Below are 20,239 nucleotides of genomic sequence, written 5' to 3' on the forward strand. Positions count from 1 at the left end.
GTTTGACTCAATGAGCCCAAAGCTCTGTAAACTCGAAGTCAAGAGTTGGGGTTTGCTTGCTACTCGAATGTATAACAAAAGTAACAAAAGTGGTATATCAACATTAAGATGAAAAAAAATAGATAAACAATGAAATAGTAAAGTTAAAACCACGCCAGCGCCATTTGTAGATTGTAGAGAAAGTATTCCGTAGAAGAAGTGATGTTCTTCTCGGCCACCGTCATCCATCATCCAAACATTTGGAATCTTTCCGTCTTTCCATATAATCTTCTCATCCCCCCCTCCGCTGATGCATCGCTACCCTCTTAGCCATACTGCTGCCTCAACGGTAACTTCCTATCAAGCGTATGGAAAGCCTGAGTCCTGGGCGTATACGGCACGACCCCGACCCGTGGACTCGCCGGCCCGCCCTTGGCATGCCAATCCCTCATCTCCCACTCCCTCCCCTCTTTGGCATAATCCACCGGCGAGCTGCCGTCGCTCCCCTTTCCATCCTCATCCTCGTCGCCGTCCACTTTATCGCCCGCGTTCGGCCACAGCACGTACAGCGCGATGCCCAGGTTGGCTACGTAGAGCGCGAGCATGTAGACCGTCACGGCGAAGGTACCCTTTGCAAGCTGGCAGCTCTTGTAGGCGCTAAAGGGGCGGGCGTAGTCGCACGACTTGGCGATGTACCAGGCGATCGAGGACGGGTAGCGCGGGTCGGCGTGGTCGGGTCCCATTTGGCCGTAGACGGAGACGGTGTAGAGGGCGACCATGGCGACGTTGATGCCGGCGGCGAGGAGGGGGAACCAGAACTTCATGATGAAGGCGACGAGTTTGGTGAGGAGGAGGAAGAGGGTGATCACCGAGATGGCGACGTTGAAGTCTGTGAGTCTGTGATTCCAAAAAAGTGTTAGTTGTAATGGTCTTTTGGTAGAAGAGTGCAACAGGCTAATGGGGGGGACTCACGTTCGTGTCCATACAAAGGGGACCTTGGGGTACGGCTCATAGTTTGCGTAGGCGTAGAGAATCATCTTTGGGTTCGAGTTGAAGCCGTAGGCGTGCCCGACCTCCCAGAGCTTGGTCCGGTAGAGATCCGGCTGCGCGATGCCGAAGAGGACAAGGAGCGGGACGAGGCCGGCCAGCTCCAGCGGCATGAGCGTCCACATCCATTTTCGTAGCAGCCATTTCCTGTGCAATATCTTGTACGCCATCTTTTCCTGTTTCTTCTTCTTCTCTCCTTCGTCCCTTTTCGTGTATGCGTGTTTGACGCGAGTGTGTCTCGATGCTCGTATCGCCTTGGGGGGTTGTCCTCTTAATGAGTCTTTGGGTTGACACTCTCTTCCCTCTCCTTGTTCTGTCTTTGCCAAGACTTCTGGGGGTTAAAGGTGACCTTCCTTTTCTTCCTAGGCGCAGTTGTTCGCCAAAGCACACAATGGGATATTACATTGGCCAAGTACCCAGCACTCGAACGCAATGAGAACAGCCGTGTGATCTGACTTGCGAAATTCGAGGTCTACCGTCGTCTTGGTCGTTTCGACAGGAGGTCCAATCTTCAACGAGAGCGAAGAGTGAAAAGTAGGACCAAGGAAGAAGAACGAGCCTCTCAATGGGTCGGATGGGGGCAGGGTGGCAGTTTAAGGGCCATATTTCATCCCTTCTGCAGGTCAACCCATTCGCCGCCGCCCGTTTGCTCCATTCATTCATCGCCATTCACCTGTCCAGAAAGGGGGCCAGGCGGGCGGGTGGCCGGGTAAGCTCAGGGCGATGGGGGGTTGAAAGGGCCGCTGAGCTGCATGTGCCGTGGTTGACCGACGGTGCGCCGTCACAACGGGGAGGTCCAATGAGGAGCGGAGGTGATGAGGGATGCTAAGCGCCGGGTTCGAGAGGGGCCGTTCAATTGGTCGGCCTACGTGCGGATGAGCCAATGGGGGCGGCAAGATGCGACCTTGCGCACAATACCCGCCTCGATGAGAGCAGGGGGGGTTTCGGGGGCCACTGCTGTTGCAGTATTGATTGCCAATGGGATTGGCCGGTGAATGGGGAGTTGGTTGGCCATGTTGGATTGCACATACTGCAGTACGGAGCAGGTGGGTGAGCAAGGTGAGATCAGCTTGTTCGTGCCACGCTGGTGCGATGCAACAGCAGATGCGGCAAGATACTAGAGAGAAAAGTCAGCAAACCTGTCCATCACTCTGCAATAGACACACACGGCATTGGATGCTTCATACCCTGGAAATTGAAACCAACAACGTGATTGCGACGATGCTGGAACCGCGCATGGGGCCCGTGATGATAAGCGCCCGTTGGGAACATCTTTTCACGATCTGCGGATCCGAGAAGCCGGCACTGCGACAGGCACGTTGAGGAGTACCTTGATACCTCAGGTAAGCTAAGGTACACCGTACGACCAGGTGGTAACCGGCTGGATTAACCATCAGCCCGAGTAGATCGCATGCGGTCTGATGACCATGTATGCCCGCCAGCAAGTGTGGCGAAACACCAAGCAGGCAGTATGCACTACATACTACATGCATTCGCTTGTTCAGCCGGTGTGCTGGTCGACCGAAAATAAGCCTCTATTCTGTGTCTGGCGATGACCGGAGATGTGTAAGACAGGCTGAAGTGCAGTCGCACGAGTGGGTGCCATCCCACGCTTGCGGGCTTTTTTTGAGCTTATGTGAGCGACGATCTGATCAGCCGGCAGTGAAGAAGGATGCGGTTCCCAAAGAGATATTAATAGAGGGGCAGAGAGGGATGGGAAAGTCCCACGAGAAAGAGAATGCGATTTTGGGGCTGCCATGCTCCTCAATCTTTAGTCTTGGCTGCAAACGTGTATCGCCACTGTCCATCAACGTCGATCGTGCGGTTTGACTTAGACTCGAGTCTGGCGTAGAGCTTGAGCTGTCAAACTAGACTTGACAAGCGTGCACGCAGATCAGTCGGACAAACCATGCGGGCCATTCAACTCTGCTCACCAACAGCCACAAATGCCGGATCTTTGCATCGTGGACTGCGGTGATCCGTATATCTGGCTGCCTGGAAACAACGTCGGATCGCTGAAAGACAAGTGTTGTGTCCATCAACGAAAGGTAGATGATCGGATTATCCATGAAACTGAACTCGGCCGGAGCCGATTGCGCCTCGTCGCTGGATCGGAAATGAGAATCCCATGCGTACAGAGGGAGGTTTGAAACAAGACAGTGTTCCTCGAGATGGACCAGAACACATTTCCCTCACTCGATGCGAGGAATGCTGCACATCTCATATCGGGATTGTGATCCCCGCAACTCCGACTGGCATTGAGAGGTAATTGAGACCGTAAGACCGTTTCTCCTTGCGTCATGACCAACGGAACGAAGCCGTTTGATGACACAAATGATCAGGTGTTTGCTGCCCGCGACTGTCAAATACGGAGTCGAAAATAGCTGGGCTGCTAAGGTTGAAAAAGGTACTGTTGGATTCATGGCATGCGTCGTTGAGGATCAGGAGACAATGATAAGACCGATATTCGACTCCTTTGAATAACGCAAGTCCCAGGACTAGACATGAACCTCCGCTGTCTCGTAGCTTTGCGAGTAACTATGGATATAAGCAATTGGTTGGTCATTGAGCGAGTATCGTGGACCGTATAGCGGGATGAATCGTCCGGAGGGTTTATAAGCATTCCTTCCCCTTGCAGAACATCCAATGGGAGCGCCGGCCGAGACGAGTGACATTTGACGTGACAGGGATACAGGTCGGGAGTAAGGCGTGTGTGATGGATGGAGGAAAGGCATCCGCTGTCACCATATATCTTGACCGAGACAAGGTCGTGAAAGATGTTGCAAGGGAAGGAATCCCGCGCGGGTTCAAGTACACAGTGCTCTTTTCCCTGGTTGGGAATGCAGTTTTGCATCCCTTCACCGACAATCGCGACTCGGGGCGGTGCCCGGATCCGAGGTGAGACTTGGAGAGTCTGAGATCCAACGTTGCTTCGTACCCAGAACACATGTGCGACTGCATCACGGATTCACGGTTTTTGATATTCTTGGCGCCAAGGAGATAGTAAAGCCCTTGAACCACCCTTCATGGCGATCAACACTGTTGGCTCAATGGTTCAGTCGCGAGTATGTAAGCCACATCTCTGCTTGTCTGGTTCGAGAAAGTATTTCGCAATGACGGAATGCGAGGCCAAGTGCTGCGACAGTTACTAAATGTATAGCCCGGCCGGCTTAGTCTTCCGCACGGAGCCTGGCACAGACAGCAGGACAGCAGCAGGCCGGCGTTATCGTATGATGACTGCTTTGGGGTGGCAGCGGCGTCACTGCTATGGACGCAGGAGAGGCACTAGGCACTAAGTGTATGTATGAGGAGAGTACGGATAGAGGCGCTACTATCTCGTCCTTCTTCTCCCAATTAACACGAGGGCGAGGGAGGTGTCTTGGTCGAAGGCGGTTGGTGCATGGATTGATAGAGTATTCCAGATTGTATTGAGTGCTTCTTTTGCTTCTTCTTTTGCCAGCTGGCACCTCGTCTCCGGGGTAAGGAGACCAAAGTTCGAAAGTAATGCCCGGATGCGAACAGAAACTGAGACACATTGAAAGACCCATGTCGCGAAGCTGCCAAACGTTGATCTGCGGGCTGGCGTTGGAGAGTGCAATATGTTGGTATTCGTAGGTAGGTAGGTAGGTATCCGTACTTGGATGTTGACATGTCAAAATGCAAGATTCACACTCGCGGCGGACAGGTTGGGAGCCACGGAGGCGTGGCATTCAAAAAAGAAATGACAAGCTGCCAACGACTGGATGTGTCTGCTTTTGCGTCCATGTCTGCAATCCAACGACGTGGATGTTGACGCTGGTGACTGAGTTGTGACTGCTTCCTGACAAGACTGGGAGAACTGACAGGAGCTTCCTTCCGGATTGGGGCCAATGAGAATGGCAGGTGACGATCATCGATCGGCGAGCTCGGGGTGGGGGCGACCACGGTCTGGACCGCGCCAGTTCGAGACCGACAGGGGAGAGCGGATGACCAGGGCTCTTTCCCTTCTGGTATCCGTATGGAGTAGGTACAATGGTATATTCATCACGTATCCACTACATAAGCGGAGCCCTGCCCTGCCCTGGGACGTGTGGAGTGGAGCTCCCTTTCGGGTCCATTGATCCATTGATCCAATCCCAATGCTTGGCTCGTTGGCTCTTTCCCATCCGGACATTTTGAAGCCATTCATCGGGTTCGCTTTGCTGCATCTACGCCGTTGCTGACGACGGCGCAACTTTTCGGCTAGGTACGCTTGTGGAATGTCAAAAACCCTCTTCTTTGATTGAATGTGAGAGACAACCTACCTTAAGCACACACACGGTTTATCGTGAACCCGCACCAGATTGACTCGGACTGACGTATGCCCTCTGCCAAGTGCCGGGCGTCACGGAAAGCACGGCGGGTACCTGGCTTGCCGCTTGAGAAACTATCTTGATACAAGCGTTGGTCGCCGTCTGCAGCTTTCAATCTTTCTCGTCACCCAGTAATGAATGGGTAATGACAGGGAATAACGGCATGGCATGGCAGTTGCGCGGGATATGCAGGCAGCCCGCAGACCACGGGCGGAGCGAGAAGCCGCGAGGACAGAAGTGGACGGGCCTTGGTCCTTGGTCCTTGGGTTCTGTTTACTTTTGAAATGTGCGCCGTGCTGGTTTCTCTCTTGTCATCGCTTCCTGTTTCGTTTCCAGATGACTCAAAAGAAGCTGCGCCCACCCACTAGCATGCATTCCTGTGAGGTGGATGAAAAGAGCGAAATACGCGAGCCGTTGCCCGGCCTTGTAGAAAGATCGAAAAGGTCATATAGCCGGCACATGTTGTCTCTAAGTTGCATTGACAAAATCTGTATGCCCATTGCCGAAGTATCAGAGATCTACGCAAGATTTCAGCATCTTGTGTGTCTGTGAAGGGGTTGTGAATCTCCAATTCTCCATACGCGGAACTCCCTAGGTAGGTACTTAGGTGGGCCAAGCTTGGGCCTTTTGGTGGACAACGAAACCTTGCCTTAGGTACTGCGTACGTAGTAGGCCTTAGGGCCGTGGGGATACGAAGGCTGCAGATTTTATTCACGATTTGACTTGTGCTTGTCTTGGGAGAAAATCAAACACTGCCGATGAGACGCACTTCGTAGTTGCAAAGTTCCAATGACGAAAAGGTCATCAATTACGTTGCGGCTGGGTTGGCAATTGGCATGAGGTAAAGCAGATGAAGTTGGCTAGGTCGTCTGATGCCTGGTGTGGAACTGGGAGTGTCCATGTCTGGAAGCAGCAAGGCTCATGTTGGGGTGGGAGCAATGTCTTGGCCAAGGCGCAGAACCCAAGAAATCTAGAGATTCCAGACCCGGGTCCAAAATACCACGCTGCCGTCCATCCACAATGCCACCACCACCACCACCACCCCCAGGCCCCAGCTGTGCGGCGTGCCTGCAGTGCGGTCCACGGGCTACAGTACAAAGTGCGGATACAAGCCGACAGCTCCGCCCCCAGTCCCAGTCTCCCGTCCGCCTGAGCCTTCATCCCATCTGCCCTTTCTTTTTGATTCCTCACACCCATTTTAGGTTGTTCCTCACATGTGCAGAGAGGGCTGGCTGCCTTTGTGAGCGCAACGGGCGAGCTTGCATAGGTATACACCGGCACACAACTCATATCTTGTCATCGCTGTGTGGCCCGCTAGTCCCTTGGAATCGAGGAGCCTTCATTCTTGACGTCTACTGATGCTTCCGTCCGTGCTGTTGACGACTGGGCTACCCAACTTAGGAAGGAGAATCGGATGAGATGCATAGATGGGTATGGAGTATGCTTGTGTGCGAGTATATGTATTTGCCAGTGTCAAGTGCGATGGAAGGAAGTGAGTGAGTAAGGTAGGGTACCTTAGTGAGATGAGGGATAAGACATTATCGGATATATCAATTCTGGTGGCTTTGGTAGTAACGTAGCTAGGGTACGGAAGGACACGATGCCGTTCTCACCTACCCTATCAAGAGAGAGAGAGAGAGCAAACCTGGGGAAGGAAGGACAGGACAGGACGATTTGGAGTTGGATTGGCAAGAATGAACGGCATGGAAGGAGTTCCGCAGTGGGATAGCCCCGGTGTGAAGGAAGGCACGAAAAAGCATCAAGGGTACAGTTCCCATTTGTTTGATAATTCCACCTCATGCTCACACCTCCCGTCATGCATTTCCAATTCATGTCCAATTCATGTCCAATTCATGTCCAATTCACTTTCCAGTCAGTCCAAGACTCTCTCCCACGTCCTTCTTCTTTTCTTTTTCTGGCCCTTTCCGCAGACCCCGTACCCCCTCGACCCTCGAATTAGCTAGCACCTTGCCTTACGGATACTCACAGCCTGACCAGACCTTCAGTTGCACATTGTCCCCGTTTCTGTCATTGCCAGCCGCCAAGAAAGGAGTCGACATCCATACGTCCTTCTGCAAGGTCCTTTGCAGTTTGTTGGTCTTCTAGACTCCCACCTCACACGTTGGATCCATTCGCATAATCATGCCCGCCCACCTACAGTAATAGTTACTAGTAGTCCACCCCCCTCCCCGGGGCCATATCTCAGGTTTTTGGTTGCGAGACCATTCCAATCCGGTCCAAGTCCCAAAGGTCCTAAACCGGACCAAACCAGGAGAGAAGAAGGACAGACGGTTCCCGCAACATTAACCAATACACGGCGTGCCCTCGCACTGACTCCTCTTTCGATATCGAGATTCCTATTCCGCCTTTCTGTACCATCTCTCGATTCCATCCTGCGCCCTCGATCTCCACGTACATCTTCTCACCTACCCACCGCTCCAACCATCGGAAACGCAATCACCTTAACGCAGCATCGCAGAGCAGTCCAGTCAGTACCTAGCACCAGACCACCAGACCAAACCAGCAGAGCACACCTCGGAGCCATCGCATCGTCAGCCGCTCAGTCGCCTTACGCCTCACTGACACCTCAAGTCGTCCTCAACGGGCCGTCTGCCTGTCTTTACCGCTCCGACCTCTACGGGCCTGACCTTGCTTTCTCGTCTTGCGCGGCTTGCTACAACCTGATCAGCACTGCACGCAGCACGTTTGAAGGCAGCTTCGCAGCTACGCCTCACAACAGCACCACGTCCCTTCGCTGTGCTTAAGGTCCAGTAGCGTCAGAACCATCACACTCGCCCGTGCCATCATCTCATACACCGCACCTCGTGTGTGGTGTAGATTGCAGTCACACCCTGGATCGCATTCAACCTCATCCTGGTAACTTCATCTCTTTCCTTCTACTCTCTTCTAGTCACGGCACTTGATCGTTTGCCTCTGCCGTCCCTTATGCCTTATGACACTCAACGGCGGCTGCCGTAGTGGTGGCACCCTCCCAAAGTTTGGACTGCCAGACCCAGATTGACGACGACACGCTTTCGGAGTCCTTCCCGGTTGACCATCCCACAACTTTGGGCTACTACTCCGGCTGTCTTGTTTCTGTGGCTGCGATAGTGGCAGTCCCATTGTCGCCGTCCAAGTCCAACAAGTCATTATTGTCCCCTTTATTCTTACGACCCTGTTGCCATCTGTCTGCTTTGCTTTTATCTTGTCCAGTACCGACTGCGCCGGATCAACCTTGCCTATCCAGGTGACAGGACCCCGTACAGTCCCTATGGAACCTTCATCTCCAACCCCCAAATCCCCATTACCCATCACCCCAGTCGCTGGCTGTATGCGTCGTACTTGCACCTCAAGGCTCAAGGCTCAATCCCACCTTACCCTAACACACCTTGCCTACCCTGATCAGGCGCGCCCCGATCAAGCCCGCATGTTCCCAGTCATTCATTCCCCTTCTCCGAATCCCAACCCAGGCGTCCGTCCCTTCCAGACTCTTTTTGCTGCAGGCCTTTCCCCTTCCTGTTCATGGCCCGGGCCCGTCAAACCCTTGCTCTATCTCGACCCCCAATTCCCGCCTCGCTCACCCACCATCTGTACCCCGGTTGCAAGCTTAGCTAGCAAAGCACCCAGCGCCCGTCTGGTCTGGCATCTCCCTGTCGGTGTTTTCTTCTTCTATTTTTCTTACCGCTAGCTCGCTGCCCCCCCTTCCCTCTCCCCTCTGGGAATACCCGAATTTTACCTACCTACGGATACCTACCTTACCTGATTAAGGTAGCGTTGCCCGCCTAAGCCTTTCTCTTCCCGCGGCACCTGGGCTTGCGCTCGCTCGCTCGCTCGCTCGCTCACCTGTGGCCTGCAAACTGCTGCTCCCGCTTCCCAGCCCAGCACCACACCAAACCCCTCCGTGTCATCGTCCACTGTGTCTGTGCTTGCCGTGCGCCTTTACTTCTGCACTTGCTTCAGTCCCGTCTCCGCCGTCGCTAAAAAGGAATCGTTTTAGTTTCGGCAGGGGAAGGCAACCATAGAGAAGGAGGCCCGAGACGAAAATTTCTAGAACGGACCGACTCTCTCGGCCGCACCTCTTCTTCACTCCCTCTCCCCGCGCATTCATGCCGCAGGGCGACGATCGCTTCCCCCAGCCCACCATACGACTCCTCGCTCCCCCGTTGCCCTCGACACACCGACCCTACCACGCTCCCGGAAACATCACCACACCCACGACCACGGCAACGAACCCGACGACGAGCAAGAGGAGGACGACGACCAGACCGACGACGGCGGACCCGTTTGCTGCCGTAGCCACCACCACCGCGATACCCGAGGCTTCTACCGCCGCCGCATCTTCTTCTTCCACCACGAATGTCAACCACAAGCGATCGGGTTCACAGCCACAGTCAAGTAACCCACGTTACCATCCCGCCTCGCCAACCTCGACGACATTAAGCCCCGGAGGGTCATGGACAACTACCGACATTAGTCGGTATGGTTTGACGTATAGCGACACTCCTTGCGATCCCTTATTCGACGCCGCGTCTAAGACGCTCTTGACCCCCAGGTCGGACCCGACCTCTCCGACTATCAGGTCGTTTACAGAATCCACCCATCTGTCGAGACCTTCAACATCCAGCGGGAAGCGCCTATCCGACGACGAAAACGCACACGAACGACCGAACCCGTCACCTCTAAAGAAGGCGCGAACTCGACTGGGGCCACCGGGGCATATCAAGCTGCCAAAACAACCAACTGCGTCAGTCATTCTGGCTAGGCACAACCAAGGGGTCGTCTCCCCTCTGTTCTTCTCTTCAAACAACAAACGACAGATGCCGCCTCGACCAGCTGCTCTTCCCCCCTCGGACGCTGCAGCTGTCCTGCTAGCTCGTCTGAGGGAGGACCAAGACCGCGTTCATACTGTTCGCCTACCCCGCGGAACCGTTCATGCACAAACATCAGCTAGGTCTGGGAGTACGCCGGGGAGTAGTAGTCTATCTTCTGCAGACGCCACCCTAACCTCTTCAAAAAGCCCCAATAGCCAGCATCTTCCTCAAGGGCTCCAAATCTTGAGAGGAGTTGGCGTGATCGAACTTTTGGAACAGGATGAGCGTCCAACTTTCATCATCGATCTCGCGAATCCTGTCAACGTGCAAAAGTCAGGACTGCATTTGCTATACGCCAATGCGGCGCTCAGGGCCTCCGTGGGTGTCTTGGAATTACTTTCTGTGGAGGGTGACGATGTCATCAAGAATCCCGACTATATCCACTTCAAAACATGGGCCACGAGCTTTGTCTTGAACCATGAATCCCTTGACGTTTGCCTTCCTTCTCACAGCTATGGCGGCATCACATGGACATGCTCGACCTTACGCAAACGATTTCGCTTCGTGAGTGGCAATGCTAGCGCCGTATCAGCACCAGCAGACTCCCCTGTTCCGTTGGCCGATGAATCAGCAGTACTGGAACAGCGGAGTAGAGGGCCGACACCAACTCAGCCATCAATTGTGCCCATGGATGACGAACCCGATTACTTTGGTGATATGGAAGCGGAGCCGCATGAGATGGATGATACACCAATTGTCGTTGACGACTGTGTGATGATAGACAGTGGCGAAAAGTATCACACCGACGAGTTCACCCAACAGGTCTTCCAAGCAGCGATGATGAGGCCATCATTCGATTGGACCCGCATTCAAACGACTCCGGATTTGAGTGAACACATCCTATTCTGTCGCAACACTGATTGGGCCTCCACACCATTGGGTCCGTTGGGGCACTGGAGTTCAGAATTGAGGGCCATGGCCAACATGGTTATGGGTAGTCCCCACCCTGCGGCCATGTACTGGGGACGGGACAATGTCGCCATCTACAACGAGGCCTACATTGAGCTTGCCGGACAAAAGCACCCTCAACTCATGGGCATGCGATATCAGGACGCATGGAAAGAGATCTGGTCGGATATCGAGCCTTTGTTCAACAATGCTTGGACAAATGGGCAATCAATCATGAAGAACGACAACCAGCTATTTATCCTTCGACACGGATTCCTCGAGGAGACGTTCTTCTCATGGTCAATCATCCCATTACTGGGTTCCGATGGCCAGGTGGTCGGACTCTACAATCCGGCTTTCGAAAATACCCGCCGCAAGGTCAACGAACGCCGGATGTTGACTTTACGAGAGGTGGGCGAGAAGACAGCAGCTGCTAAGGACGTCAGAAGCTTCTGGCCGCGGGTCAAGGAAGGATTGGAGTTCAACGACTTGGACGTACCGTTTGCTCTCATCTACTCAGTGAAGGAAGACAATAGCGAGAGTGAAGTATCTTCTATGCACTCTGGAAGCATAGCACACCCACCATTATTACACCTCGAAGGCAGCTTGGGCGTTCCAGAGGGACACCCAGCTGGGCTAACCCAGCTCGACCTAAAGTCATCAGACGATGGCTTCGCTCCCTATATGCGCCAGTCTATGACGATGCAAGGTGCACCTATTATTCTCTCGTCGGAAGCTGGGAACCTGCCAACAAAGTTGCTTGAAGGCTTGGAGTGGCGAGGCTTCGGTGACCCGAGTAAGACTATTGTTATCTTGCCTGTCCACCCTACCACAGCCGGCGAGTCTGTCGTTGGCTTCATCGTCTTGGGCACCAACCCCCGTCGACCCTATGACGAAGACTATCAGCTTTTTATCCATCTCTTGTCGAGACAACTTGCGACTTCTATGGCATCGGTTGTTCTTTTCGAAGAGGAGATCAGACGAGGACAGAGGGCTGCTCGCTTGGCCGCGATGGATCGCCAAGAATTGCAAATGGAACTCTAGTTGAGAACACAAGAGGCAGTCGAAAGCGAATACAAGTTCTCGCGAATGGCAGAATTCGCACCGGTCGGTATGTTCATTGCTAATGACAAAGGCCTCATCAACTTCGCCAACGACATGTGGTGGCAAATATCGAGGCATCCCAGAACAGAAGACAGTGTCAACACGTGGATGCAAAGTGTGAGGGATGAAGATCGATCGGGCGTCGAACTTGCTTGGAGGAAGCTCATTGAAGACAAGGAAGCCATCACCATTGAGTTCAGGTTCAAGTGCAGCCGCCAGAATGGAATGAACACCATCGATACCTGGGTCCTGCTGAGTGCTTTCCCAGAACAGACTCAAGAGGGCTACCTGAAGAGTATCTTTGGTTGCATCACCGATATCTCGCCGCAAAAATGGGCCGAGGACTTCCAGAAGCAACGCAGAGAAGAGGCAGTCGAGCTCAAACGCCAACAAGAAAACTTCATCGACATCACCAGTCATGAAATGCGCAATCCATTGAGTGCGGTCCTCCAGTGTGCTGATGAAATTGTCAACAGTATCACAGAGTACCGCGCTCAACCGCAGGATCCTACGCAACTCGATACTCTGTTGGAAAGCTGCACCGAAGCCGCCAGCACCATCAACTTATGCGCCAGCCATCAGAAACGTATTGTCGATGACGTGCTCACCCTTTCGAAGCTCGACTCGCAACTTCTGCTTGTGACACCTGTCGACTCGCATCCGGTCACGATTGTCAAACACGTCATCAAGATGTTCGAGTCGGAGTTGAATACACACGAGATAAAGCTGGATTTCTCGGTAGACAAAGCCTATAGCACTCACGCTGTCGACTGGGTCAGGCTGGATCCATCTAGGCTGAGGCAGGTTCTAATCAACCTCATGACCAACGCTATCAAGTTCACCCAAGGCCGCGAGAAGCGCGAGATCACCATGAAGATGAGCGCATCCAAGAATATCACCGAGGTTACCCAAAAAGGAGTGTCGTATTTCCCGACCCGCAAAGAGAAGGAGGACGTTCGGGCTTTGACCCAGGAGAAGGATTGGGGCACAGGAGAGGAGATCAACCTCCATTTCTCAGTCCAGGACACAGGCCCTGGTCTCCGCGAAGATGAGAAAAAGCTTCTCTTCCAGCGGTTCTCCCAGGCCTCACCCCGCACCCACGTGCAATATGGTGGCTCGGGACTCGGTCTCTTCATCTCTCGCATGCTTGCCGAACTACAGGGTGGACAGATTGGTGTTGTTTCTGAAAAGGGAATCGGCAGCACTTTCGCGTTCTATGTCAAGTGTCGCAAGACGGAATCCCCTAATCTGGAGTCGCCGTCTCTCTCAGCACTTAACTTGGCGCAACCGATCAAGAGCGAACCAACTTCCGCACCATCGACGCCTCCACTCACAGCCCTGCCTAGAAGGGCTTCCATCAAGAAGCCGGTTGTTCCTGCGACGCCGCTGTACGATGTGTTGATTGTGGAGGACAATATTGTTAACCAGAGGGTTCTGCGGAAGCAACTCACAAGCTGCGGCAACACTACATACGTCGCTAATCACGGAGGCGAGGCCCTCGAACAGCTCAAGAAGTCCCGTTTCTGGGCTGGCAACGAGGCTGAGGGCTTTGATCTCAGCGTCATTTTGATGGACCTTGAGATGCCGGTCATGGATGGTATTACGTGTACGAAGCGTATCCGTGAACTGGAGAGGGAAGGCACTCTGACTAGGCATATACCCATCATCGCTGTCACGGCATACGCGCGGCCAGAGCAGATTGAGAGCGCGAAAGCTGCCGGTATCGTAAGTGGGCCCCCAACTGCGCATATCGAACTTCACTAACATGACGATACAGGACGACGTGATTTCGAAACCTTTTAGAATACCAGACTTGCTGCCTAAAGTGAAGGAATTAGTTACGATGTACAACGCACCACCTACTACCGAGGCCGTGCCCCTGGCTTGAGTAGAATGATGCCCATAGAGGCTGCGTTCCCATGAAGCTCGTCAATCGCATGCGGTCCTGTCCAAAGCAATGACAAGAGGCCGTTGGAGTTGAATCTCTGTTTTATTCAAATTTCGAATTGGGTCCTTGCATTTTTTATTTTTCTCCTTTTTCTGCCAAGACTCGCTATCGCACCATAGAGATGTGGTAGTACTAGAGGATAGGCCGGGGGCGTTTAAGGAGGGGCAACTGACCAAAAAGACTTGGGAGAAGGTATTGGTTTATTTAATAATGCACAAGACTTGCATTTGAGAGGAGCAAGGCATTCGGAAGCAAGAGACTTGGAGTATTGAGGCGGGAACGCACATGATGCGAGGACGAGTCACGGTCATATGGAATCTAAGTAGGCAACAGATCCTACTGACGAATATCTTCAGCGTATCTTTTTTTGATATTCCTTACTCGGAGTATTGTAATGAAAAAATACCCATATTGCCGTGGTTAAACAACGATTCTCGACGCGTGTGTGAAGTTTTACTGTACAGTGACTCTCAAGGTCGCCGTGAAAGCATCCACGCATGCCACGGTCATCGCCTTGCCTGTGATTGATCCTAAGCTCTCCCAACCCGAGCACGGACCAAGTTCACCACGCTTACGTAACGAAGATTTTTCTGCCAGAGCAAGGTCCTGGCAAGATCAACCTTGAGGTCAGGGACGAAGCTCATCACTTTCGACAGACATTGATCGCGAAACCCCCCGTCGATTCAATTCGCCCCCTCGAAAATGCATCAAACGGCGCTGCGATCGGCGAGCAGCCGTATAAGGCCCGATGTGGTCGCAATCAAGACCTGCATCCGAACCTTTTCCACGACGCAATTGCGTCCCGCGGACGAATCTTCTTCATCGAACTCGAACAGAAACGACAATGGCGGCGGCGGCGACAAATCTTCCTCATCGCGAGCCTACAACAGGCCTCAACTTACCGGACGAGAGCGCTCCCGCGCCGCGGCTAGCGAGATTGGACAGCTTCTGCGTGGCGGACCGGTGAATAATGCTGCTTCTTCTTCTTCCGGTGGTGCTTCTCAGCCTAGGGGCCTTGATGAGAAGCCTAGGCTTGGCGGTCTCGATAGACCTTCTGGATCTGGCGGTGCGGTCAAGTTCGTCAAGGCGCCTGTTGGACTCGGACGTGGTCGCGGTGGCCCTGGCGCTGGCGCTGGCTTCGGCGCTCGTGGAGGACGTGGAGATTTCGCTGGCCGTGGAGGGTTCGCCGGCCGTGGAGGAGGCGAGGGAGGAGGCAGTTTCAGAGGACGTGGCGGCGGCGGCTTCAGGGGCCGTGGTGCCGGTCGTGGCGGTGCCGGTCGCGGTGGTCGTGGAGGCCGTGGAGGTCGCGGCGGAGGCCGGGGCGGACGCAAGGGCGAAGAAGACGGCGAGAACCGTCCGCCGAGGCCTGCTGGGCAGGGCCCGGAGGCCTGGAAGGCCCAAATCGAGATGTTCTGGCGGCCTGAGACGGTCGAGGAGCGCGCGTACATCTCGAAGCGCAACGGCGCGCCCGAGCAGTTTACTCCCAGCCTCAGCGTCGGCGACCTGCTGGGCTTCAGGCCCGCCATGCCACTCTCGTCGGCGGCGCCGCCCGTCGTGCAGGCGGCGACGGTGCTGAGCTCGCTGCGGGAGGTCGCCGGCGCGGCGGACTACACGCCCGAGCGGTGGGGCGACGTGCGGCACACGGCCGAGACGCTGGCCAACACCCGGGACCGGGGCGTGTACTTCTTCGTCGACGGGGAGGAGAAGAAGGCGTTTGTCGAGGCGCGCGAGGAGAGGACGGGGAAGACGGCGGCGGAGGAGAAGCCCGACGCCATTGCGGGTGTCGTCGACGACGACGTCCACGTCCACGCCGTGCGGGATGTGAAGCTCGAGGACGGCGCGAGCAAGGCCGTGCGGGAGTATATCCTTGAGCGGGCCGTCAAGGGCCAGCACGTCGGCCCCAAGTTCGTGCCTGGTGGTAGCCGGGATCCGATCAACATGGCTAAAGAGTCGCATCTGCACAACGAGACGTATGTGGCGGGGGATATGAAGAAGTTTGATAACAAGATTGCGGCTCTTGTTGCCAAGAAGGGTGCTGCCGCTGCTGGTGCCGCCAAGGGAGGCAAGGCTGCGAGGGCTTGATCGGAAGCCTGGGTCTTTCAAGAGATTGTAATATCAACAAGGACGGATATAGGTACGGGAAGAAGAGTGAAGACGAAAATTCAGACGGGGGGGTTCATTGTAGGATTATAGAGATGGGAGGTTTGGTACAGCCAAAAATAAATACATATTGTACAACTAGATCCGAAAGTCTCTTCTACTGTACACTACGGATTGAATTTTTTCTCCCGAGACTTTTCTTTGGTTTCAATCGCCTCGTTGCAATTGGGAAATACACATCTCCTGTTTGAATGCGACCCGTCGAAGACTTTTAAACTCAAAAACTTTGAAAAAGGGGTTTCAGCTATCTCAAGAACTTAGGCATGTAGCTTCTTGACAGTCTGCTGCTCAGCAGCATCGACAACCTTCATCTCCTTATCCTGCACCTTTTGCAGCTCCTTGTCGGCCCTCCTCTTGAGGTCCGGCACGATGCTCTTCTCCTTCTCCCACTTTGCGTGCAGCTTCTTCCTCTTCTCCGTCGCGACGCGCATCTTGTCCCGCCACGCCTGCGCGGCGTCCTTTGCCCGGCGCACGACGACCTCCTTGTTGGTCGCCTCGACTTTCAGCACGAGCTCAAGCTCGTTATCCGGGTCGCGCTGCGGCTGCTGGTTGAAGTCGGGCGAGGCCTGGACGGCGGCCATGACGGGCTTGACGTAGTCCTTGTCGTGCAGGAGGAGGCTGACGGTGCGGCCGCCGGGGCGGGGCACGATCTCGGCGAGCTCGCGGAGGGGGTAGGTCGTCGGGTCCTTGCGGTCGGGCTGAATCGCCAGGGCGCCGATGGCGTCGGGCGAGAAGCGGTCGCCGGATTGCAGTTTTTTGAGGATCTCGGTGTGGTGGGAGGAGAGGGAGGCGAAGCGGGAGGCGACGTCGGCGAAGTTGAGGGGGTCGGTCGGGTCTGGTTTCGGGTGCTTTGAGCCCCTGAGGTCGTCTGTGTCGGCTTCGTCTGCCGTGTGGGAGGTGCGGGAGACGACGGCGGGGGAGTCGGCTGTTGGGTATTTTGGTTCGTTCTTCTTCTTCTTTTGGAGGGTTCTTGAGTGGGAGAAGGGACGGATCGTCGCAGCGGCGACGGCGGTGTTTTTCTGCGACTGGAGGGTTGAGGGTATCATCAGGCGAGCCGCGAGCGGTGCCTGGAGTGCGCTGCTGTTCTCGGGTCAATTGAGGTCGCCTGGAATGAGCTGGCGTGGGAGATCACCTCTGCGAAGCTGGCAGAATGCCATTGGCAGCTCTGAGGAGCGCATTGGGGGCTCTGACTCCTCGCATAGTGTCGTTGTGGGTTGATGTGTATGTGTTATTGACTGGTTGTTGGAAGCTCTCACAATTTTGGAGCGCTGGATGTGACGTATGGAGCTCGTATGGTGGACCCAGCTCCACTTGTTCGGGGAACTTGGGCATACGACTGACCCGAAAGTTCAACAACAAGCATTCGGTCGATTGGCCCAGCGGTTTAAGGCATCTGCTTTACACGCAGAGGATCGCAGGTTCGATCCCTGCATCGATCATCAGCTTCAATTTTTGCGTTTTGTGATTCGTAGGGAATGATTGTGAGGCGTAGAACATGTTCGTTGTCACATTCGCTCTTGTAAATCAAAATTAGAGAAGTGGTCGAGGATGCAGCGAGGCGCACTTGAAGCTCAACCTTTTTTTGCATTGACTTTGCATGTACTGCCGGTAACTTTGGAGCTTGGAGCGGGAAGCTGCCAACTCGTTTAGACGCATTGTACCTACGAATACACCTACCCCAAGACCCCCCGAGTTCTCTGAGCCTCTGAGGTAGGTAGCTAGAGTCGCGCTTTTTCACAAGCACGCGACGTCAGTGGGAGGCTCAACCTTTCAACCACCACTTACTTCACCCAACACCCCATCCCCGCCAGAATGGAGATCGAGGTCGACGAAGATCTCTTGCGGACGGTCGCGACAGGCGGCGAAATGGACTAGTAAGTGAACTTGCCGTCTTCTCTATCCGTGTCCTGTTCAGCTGCTAATTGCATGGTGCATCAGCGGTTTATGGCCCGCTCTGTCGCAAGGAATCATCTCGAGGCTAGATAAGGTACGTCCGCCCCCAAGTCTGGCTTCGACCGGAGAATCCCACCATCATACGTCCATGAAAGACGAAATCTCCTCGGTAGGGCGCGCTCACCAGTTCGCATCGCGAATATCTAGATCGCCCACAATGAATTCCCTATTCCGAACCTACCCACCCCTCCTCAACCCATTAACGCGCCAGGCCAACAACCACGACTACTCTCGCCGCTCCCCTCGTCCTCCATCGATCCCGCCAGCAGCCAGCCGTCATCACAGGATGCCGACAAGGAGAACAGCCAGCCCAAAGATGCCTCGCCATTCAAGGCCACGGTCGAAAGCGCTACTGATGCCGACGCAGCTGTCGCCGATGCACCCCCGGCCACCGCCTCGGGATCGCTCCCCGCACAAATTGAAGCCATGCTGAACGAGATCAACACTGTCTTGGCCAGCTTCCCGAAGTACCCGCCGCACACGATCCAGCGCCTTGCAGAGCTCGTCCTTGAGCCGCGCCGCCATTACCGCCAACTGGCATCCTACCTCCATGCTGTCGACCGCGTCGTTCATGTCACCAGCGGCGCAAACACCTACCCTCTTCCGCCAGCCATACCCGACATGTCCACCATGACGCTGCTCTCCAATGGCAGCGCGAACGGCCAGGAAGTTAACAACCCGGCGGCCTCGGTGGCCTGGAGCAACTCGACAAATTCGGTCGCCTCAACCGTCGGCACAGACGAAGCCCTCGGCGGCGCTCTACTAACCCCGATCCCGTGGCTCACACGCCGACCGAGCCCCGGCTCATCCTCGCCAGCCTCTTCAAATGGCGGTGGACCGGCCGAGATTCGTACTGAGTCAACGGAGACCATTGATGGCCCTAATGGCGTCGGAAGTATCGAGACCGTCAGCGTTAGTGTCAACGGCATACCTTCTATGGGCGCCAGCAGCAGCCGCGCAATAACACAAGGTGAGTTACTGCGACAAGAGCAGGAGCAGGGCGTCGTTCCAGTCAACCAACTCGTGCGACAAGCAGAAGAAGCACAACACGCCGCCGCCCTGCGAAGCGGGGACGGCGGCAGAGCCAGTAGCCCCGAGAAGCAGCAGCAGGATGATGAGCAGCAGGAAGCTGACGCTGCTGCTGCCGCTGCTGAAGACGAGAACGAGGCGCCGCACGCTCGCGGTCCCGAGGAGATTGGTGTTGGCGACCTCGGCCCGCAAAGCGAGACGACGAGCTTTGTGAGCGGAGGGCCCGGTCTTGACATGCAGGGCATTGATGTTGAGGCTGCGGTGGGCAGGAAAGCCGCCACGCCTCCTCCCGAGGACGTCAAGGAGGGTGATGCCGCGGCGGAGGATGAGACGGTGGCGGATGCAGTTGTCGATGACGCTGCATCCGACACGAGTGTCACTTCGCATCCTAAGCGTGATGCTGACGAGGAACTCGATGGCCTCGCGAGCAAGAAGGTCAAGGAGCACGATGGTGACATCGCCGGCGAAGCGACGGATGCTACGATCTCTACCTCGCCAAAGGAAGACGACACCAAGGAGGAGGATGTGAAGAAGGCTGAGTCTGGTGAGGCCAATGCCGAGGAAGGCAAAGATGAGGAGACTGAGATCAAGAAGGGTGATGCGACGGACGAGACTGAGGCGGCAGCTGCGGCAGCGGCAGCGGCAGCGAAAGCGAAAGACGCGGAGATGGCTGCCAAAGCAGGAGGCGCTTAGGAGAGGACGGAAAGGATCTTTTGCTCAATGAGTGAGTTGTGTTGCGGATGATTATATGATACCAAGAAACCGTCTTCACCCAAAAACCTACATTGTCGTTTGTCGTTTGTCGTGACTCGAGACTTGAAGCATCGTAATGAGTTTGGGGTCGAGCTGGCGCGTTAGTATCAATATGTGATGGAATCAGAGTCAGACGCGAAATTTCCGAGAGAAAGACAAGAGAGGTAATATCACAA

General features: G+C 54.8%; 6 protein-coding genes and 1 non-coding gene across 7 annotated transcripts; 5 read left to right on the top strand and 2 right to left on the bottom strand.

Moving 5' to 3' along the window:
* Positions 1–305: 305 nt before the first annotated feature.
* N0V96_000655 (uncharacterized protein) lies at positions 306–1,196 on the bottom strand (the record flags this gene model as incomplete). The annotated part of the gene is made up of 2 exons (XM_053197642.1): positions 306–876; positions 952–1,196. 2 exons carry the CDS (start codon positions 1,194–1,196, stop codon positions 306–308), a joined length of 816 nt encoding a protein of 271 aa, XP_053044865.1.
* Positions 1,197–10,448: 9,252 nt separating this feature from the next.
* Positions 10,449–12,160, top strand: N0V96_000656 (uncharacterized protein; the record flags this gene model as incomplete). The annotated part of the gene is made up of 2 exons (XM_065755996.1): positions 10,449–10,454; positions 10,502–12,160. 2 exons carry the CDS (start codon positions 10,449–10,451, stop codon positions 12,158–12,160), a joined length of 1,665 nt encoding a protein of 554 aa, XP_065615236.1.
* A 45-nt stretch (positions 12,161–12,205) lies between these two features.
* N0V96_000657 (uncharacterized protein) lies at positions 12,206–14,108 on the top strand (the record flags this gene model as incomplete). Its single annotated transcript, XM_053197641.2, has 2 exons — positions 12,206–13,945; positions 13,998–14,108. The coding sequence occupies 2 exons, from the start codon at positions 12,206–12,208 to the stop codon at positions 14,106–14,108; spliced, it is 1,851 nt and encodes a 616-aa protein (XP_053044864.2).
* Positions 14,109–14,870: 762 nt separating this feature from the next.
* On the top strand, positions 14,871–16,250 carry N0V96_000658 (uncharacterized protein; the record flags this gene model as incomplete). The annotated part of the gene is made up of 1 exon (XM_053197640.1): positions 14,871–16,250. The coding sequence occupies one exon, from the start codon at positions 14,871–14,873 to the stop codon at positions 16,248–16,250; it is 1,380 nt and encodes a 459-aa protein (XP_053044863.1).
* A 335-nt stretch (positions 16,251–16,585) lies between these two features.
* On the bottom strand, positions 16,586–17,528 carry RRF1 (ribosome-recycling factor; the record flags this gene model as incomplete). Its single annotated transcript, XM_053197639.2, has 2 exons — positions 16,586–17,408; positions 17,461–17,528. 2 exons carry the CDS (start codon positions 17,526–17,528, stop codon positions 16,586–16,588), a joined length of 891 nt encoding a protein of 296 aa, XP_053044862.2.
* Positions 17,529–17,693: 165 nt separating this feature from the next.
* On the top strand, positions 17,694–17,767 carry N0V96_000660. Its single transcript has one exon. It is a non-coding gene; the product is annotated as a tRNA-Val (tRNA).
* Positions 17,768–18,140: 373 nt separating this feature from the next.
* On the top strand, positions 18,141–20,003 carry N0V96_000661 (uncharacterized protein; the record flags this gene model as incomplete). The annotated part of the gene is made up of 3 exons (XM_053197638.1): positions 18,141–18,202; positions 18,267–18,315; positions 18,429–20,003. 3 exons carry the CDS (start codon positions 18,141–18,143, stop codon positions 20,001–20,003), a joined length of 1,686 nt encoding a protein of 561 aa, XP_053044861.1.
* Between the last annotated feature and the right edge of the window lie 236 nt (positions 20,004–20,239).

Source organism: Colletotrichum fioriniae, assembly GCF_027942845.1.
Source record: "Colletotrichum fioriniae strain IMI 355084 chromosome Unknown scaffold_1, whole genome shotgun sequence".
Classification (NCBI taxonomy): domain Eukaryota; kingdom Fungi; phylum Ascomycota; class Sordariomycetes; order Glomerellales; family Glomerellaceae; genus Colletotrichum; species Colletotrichum fioriniae.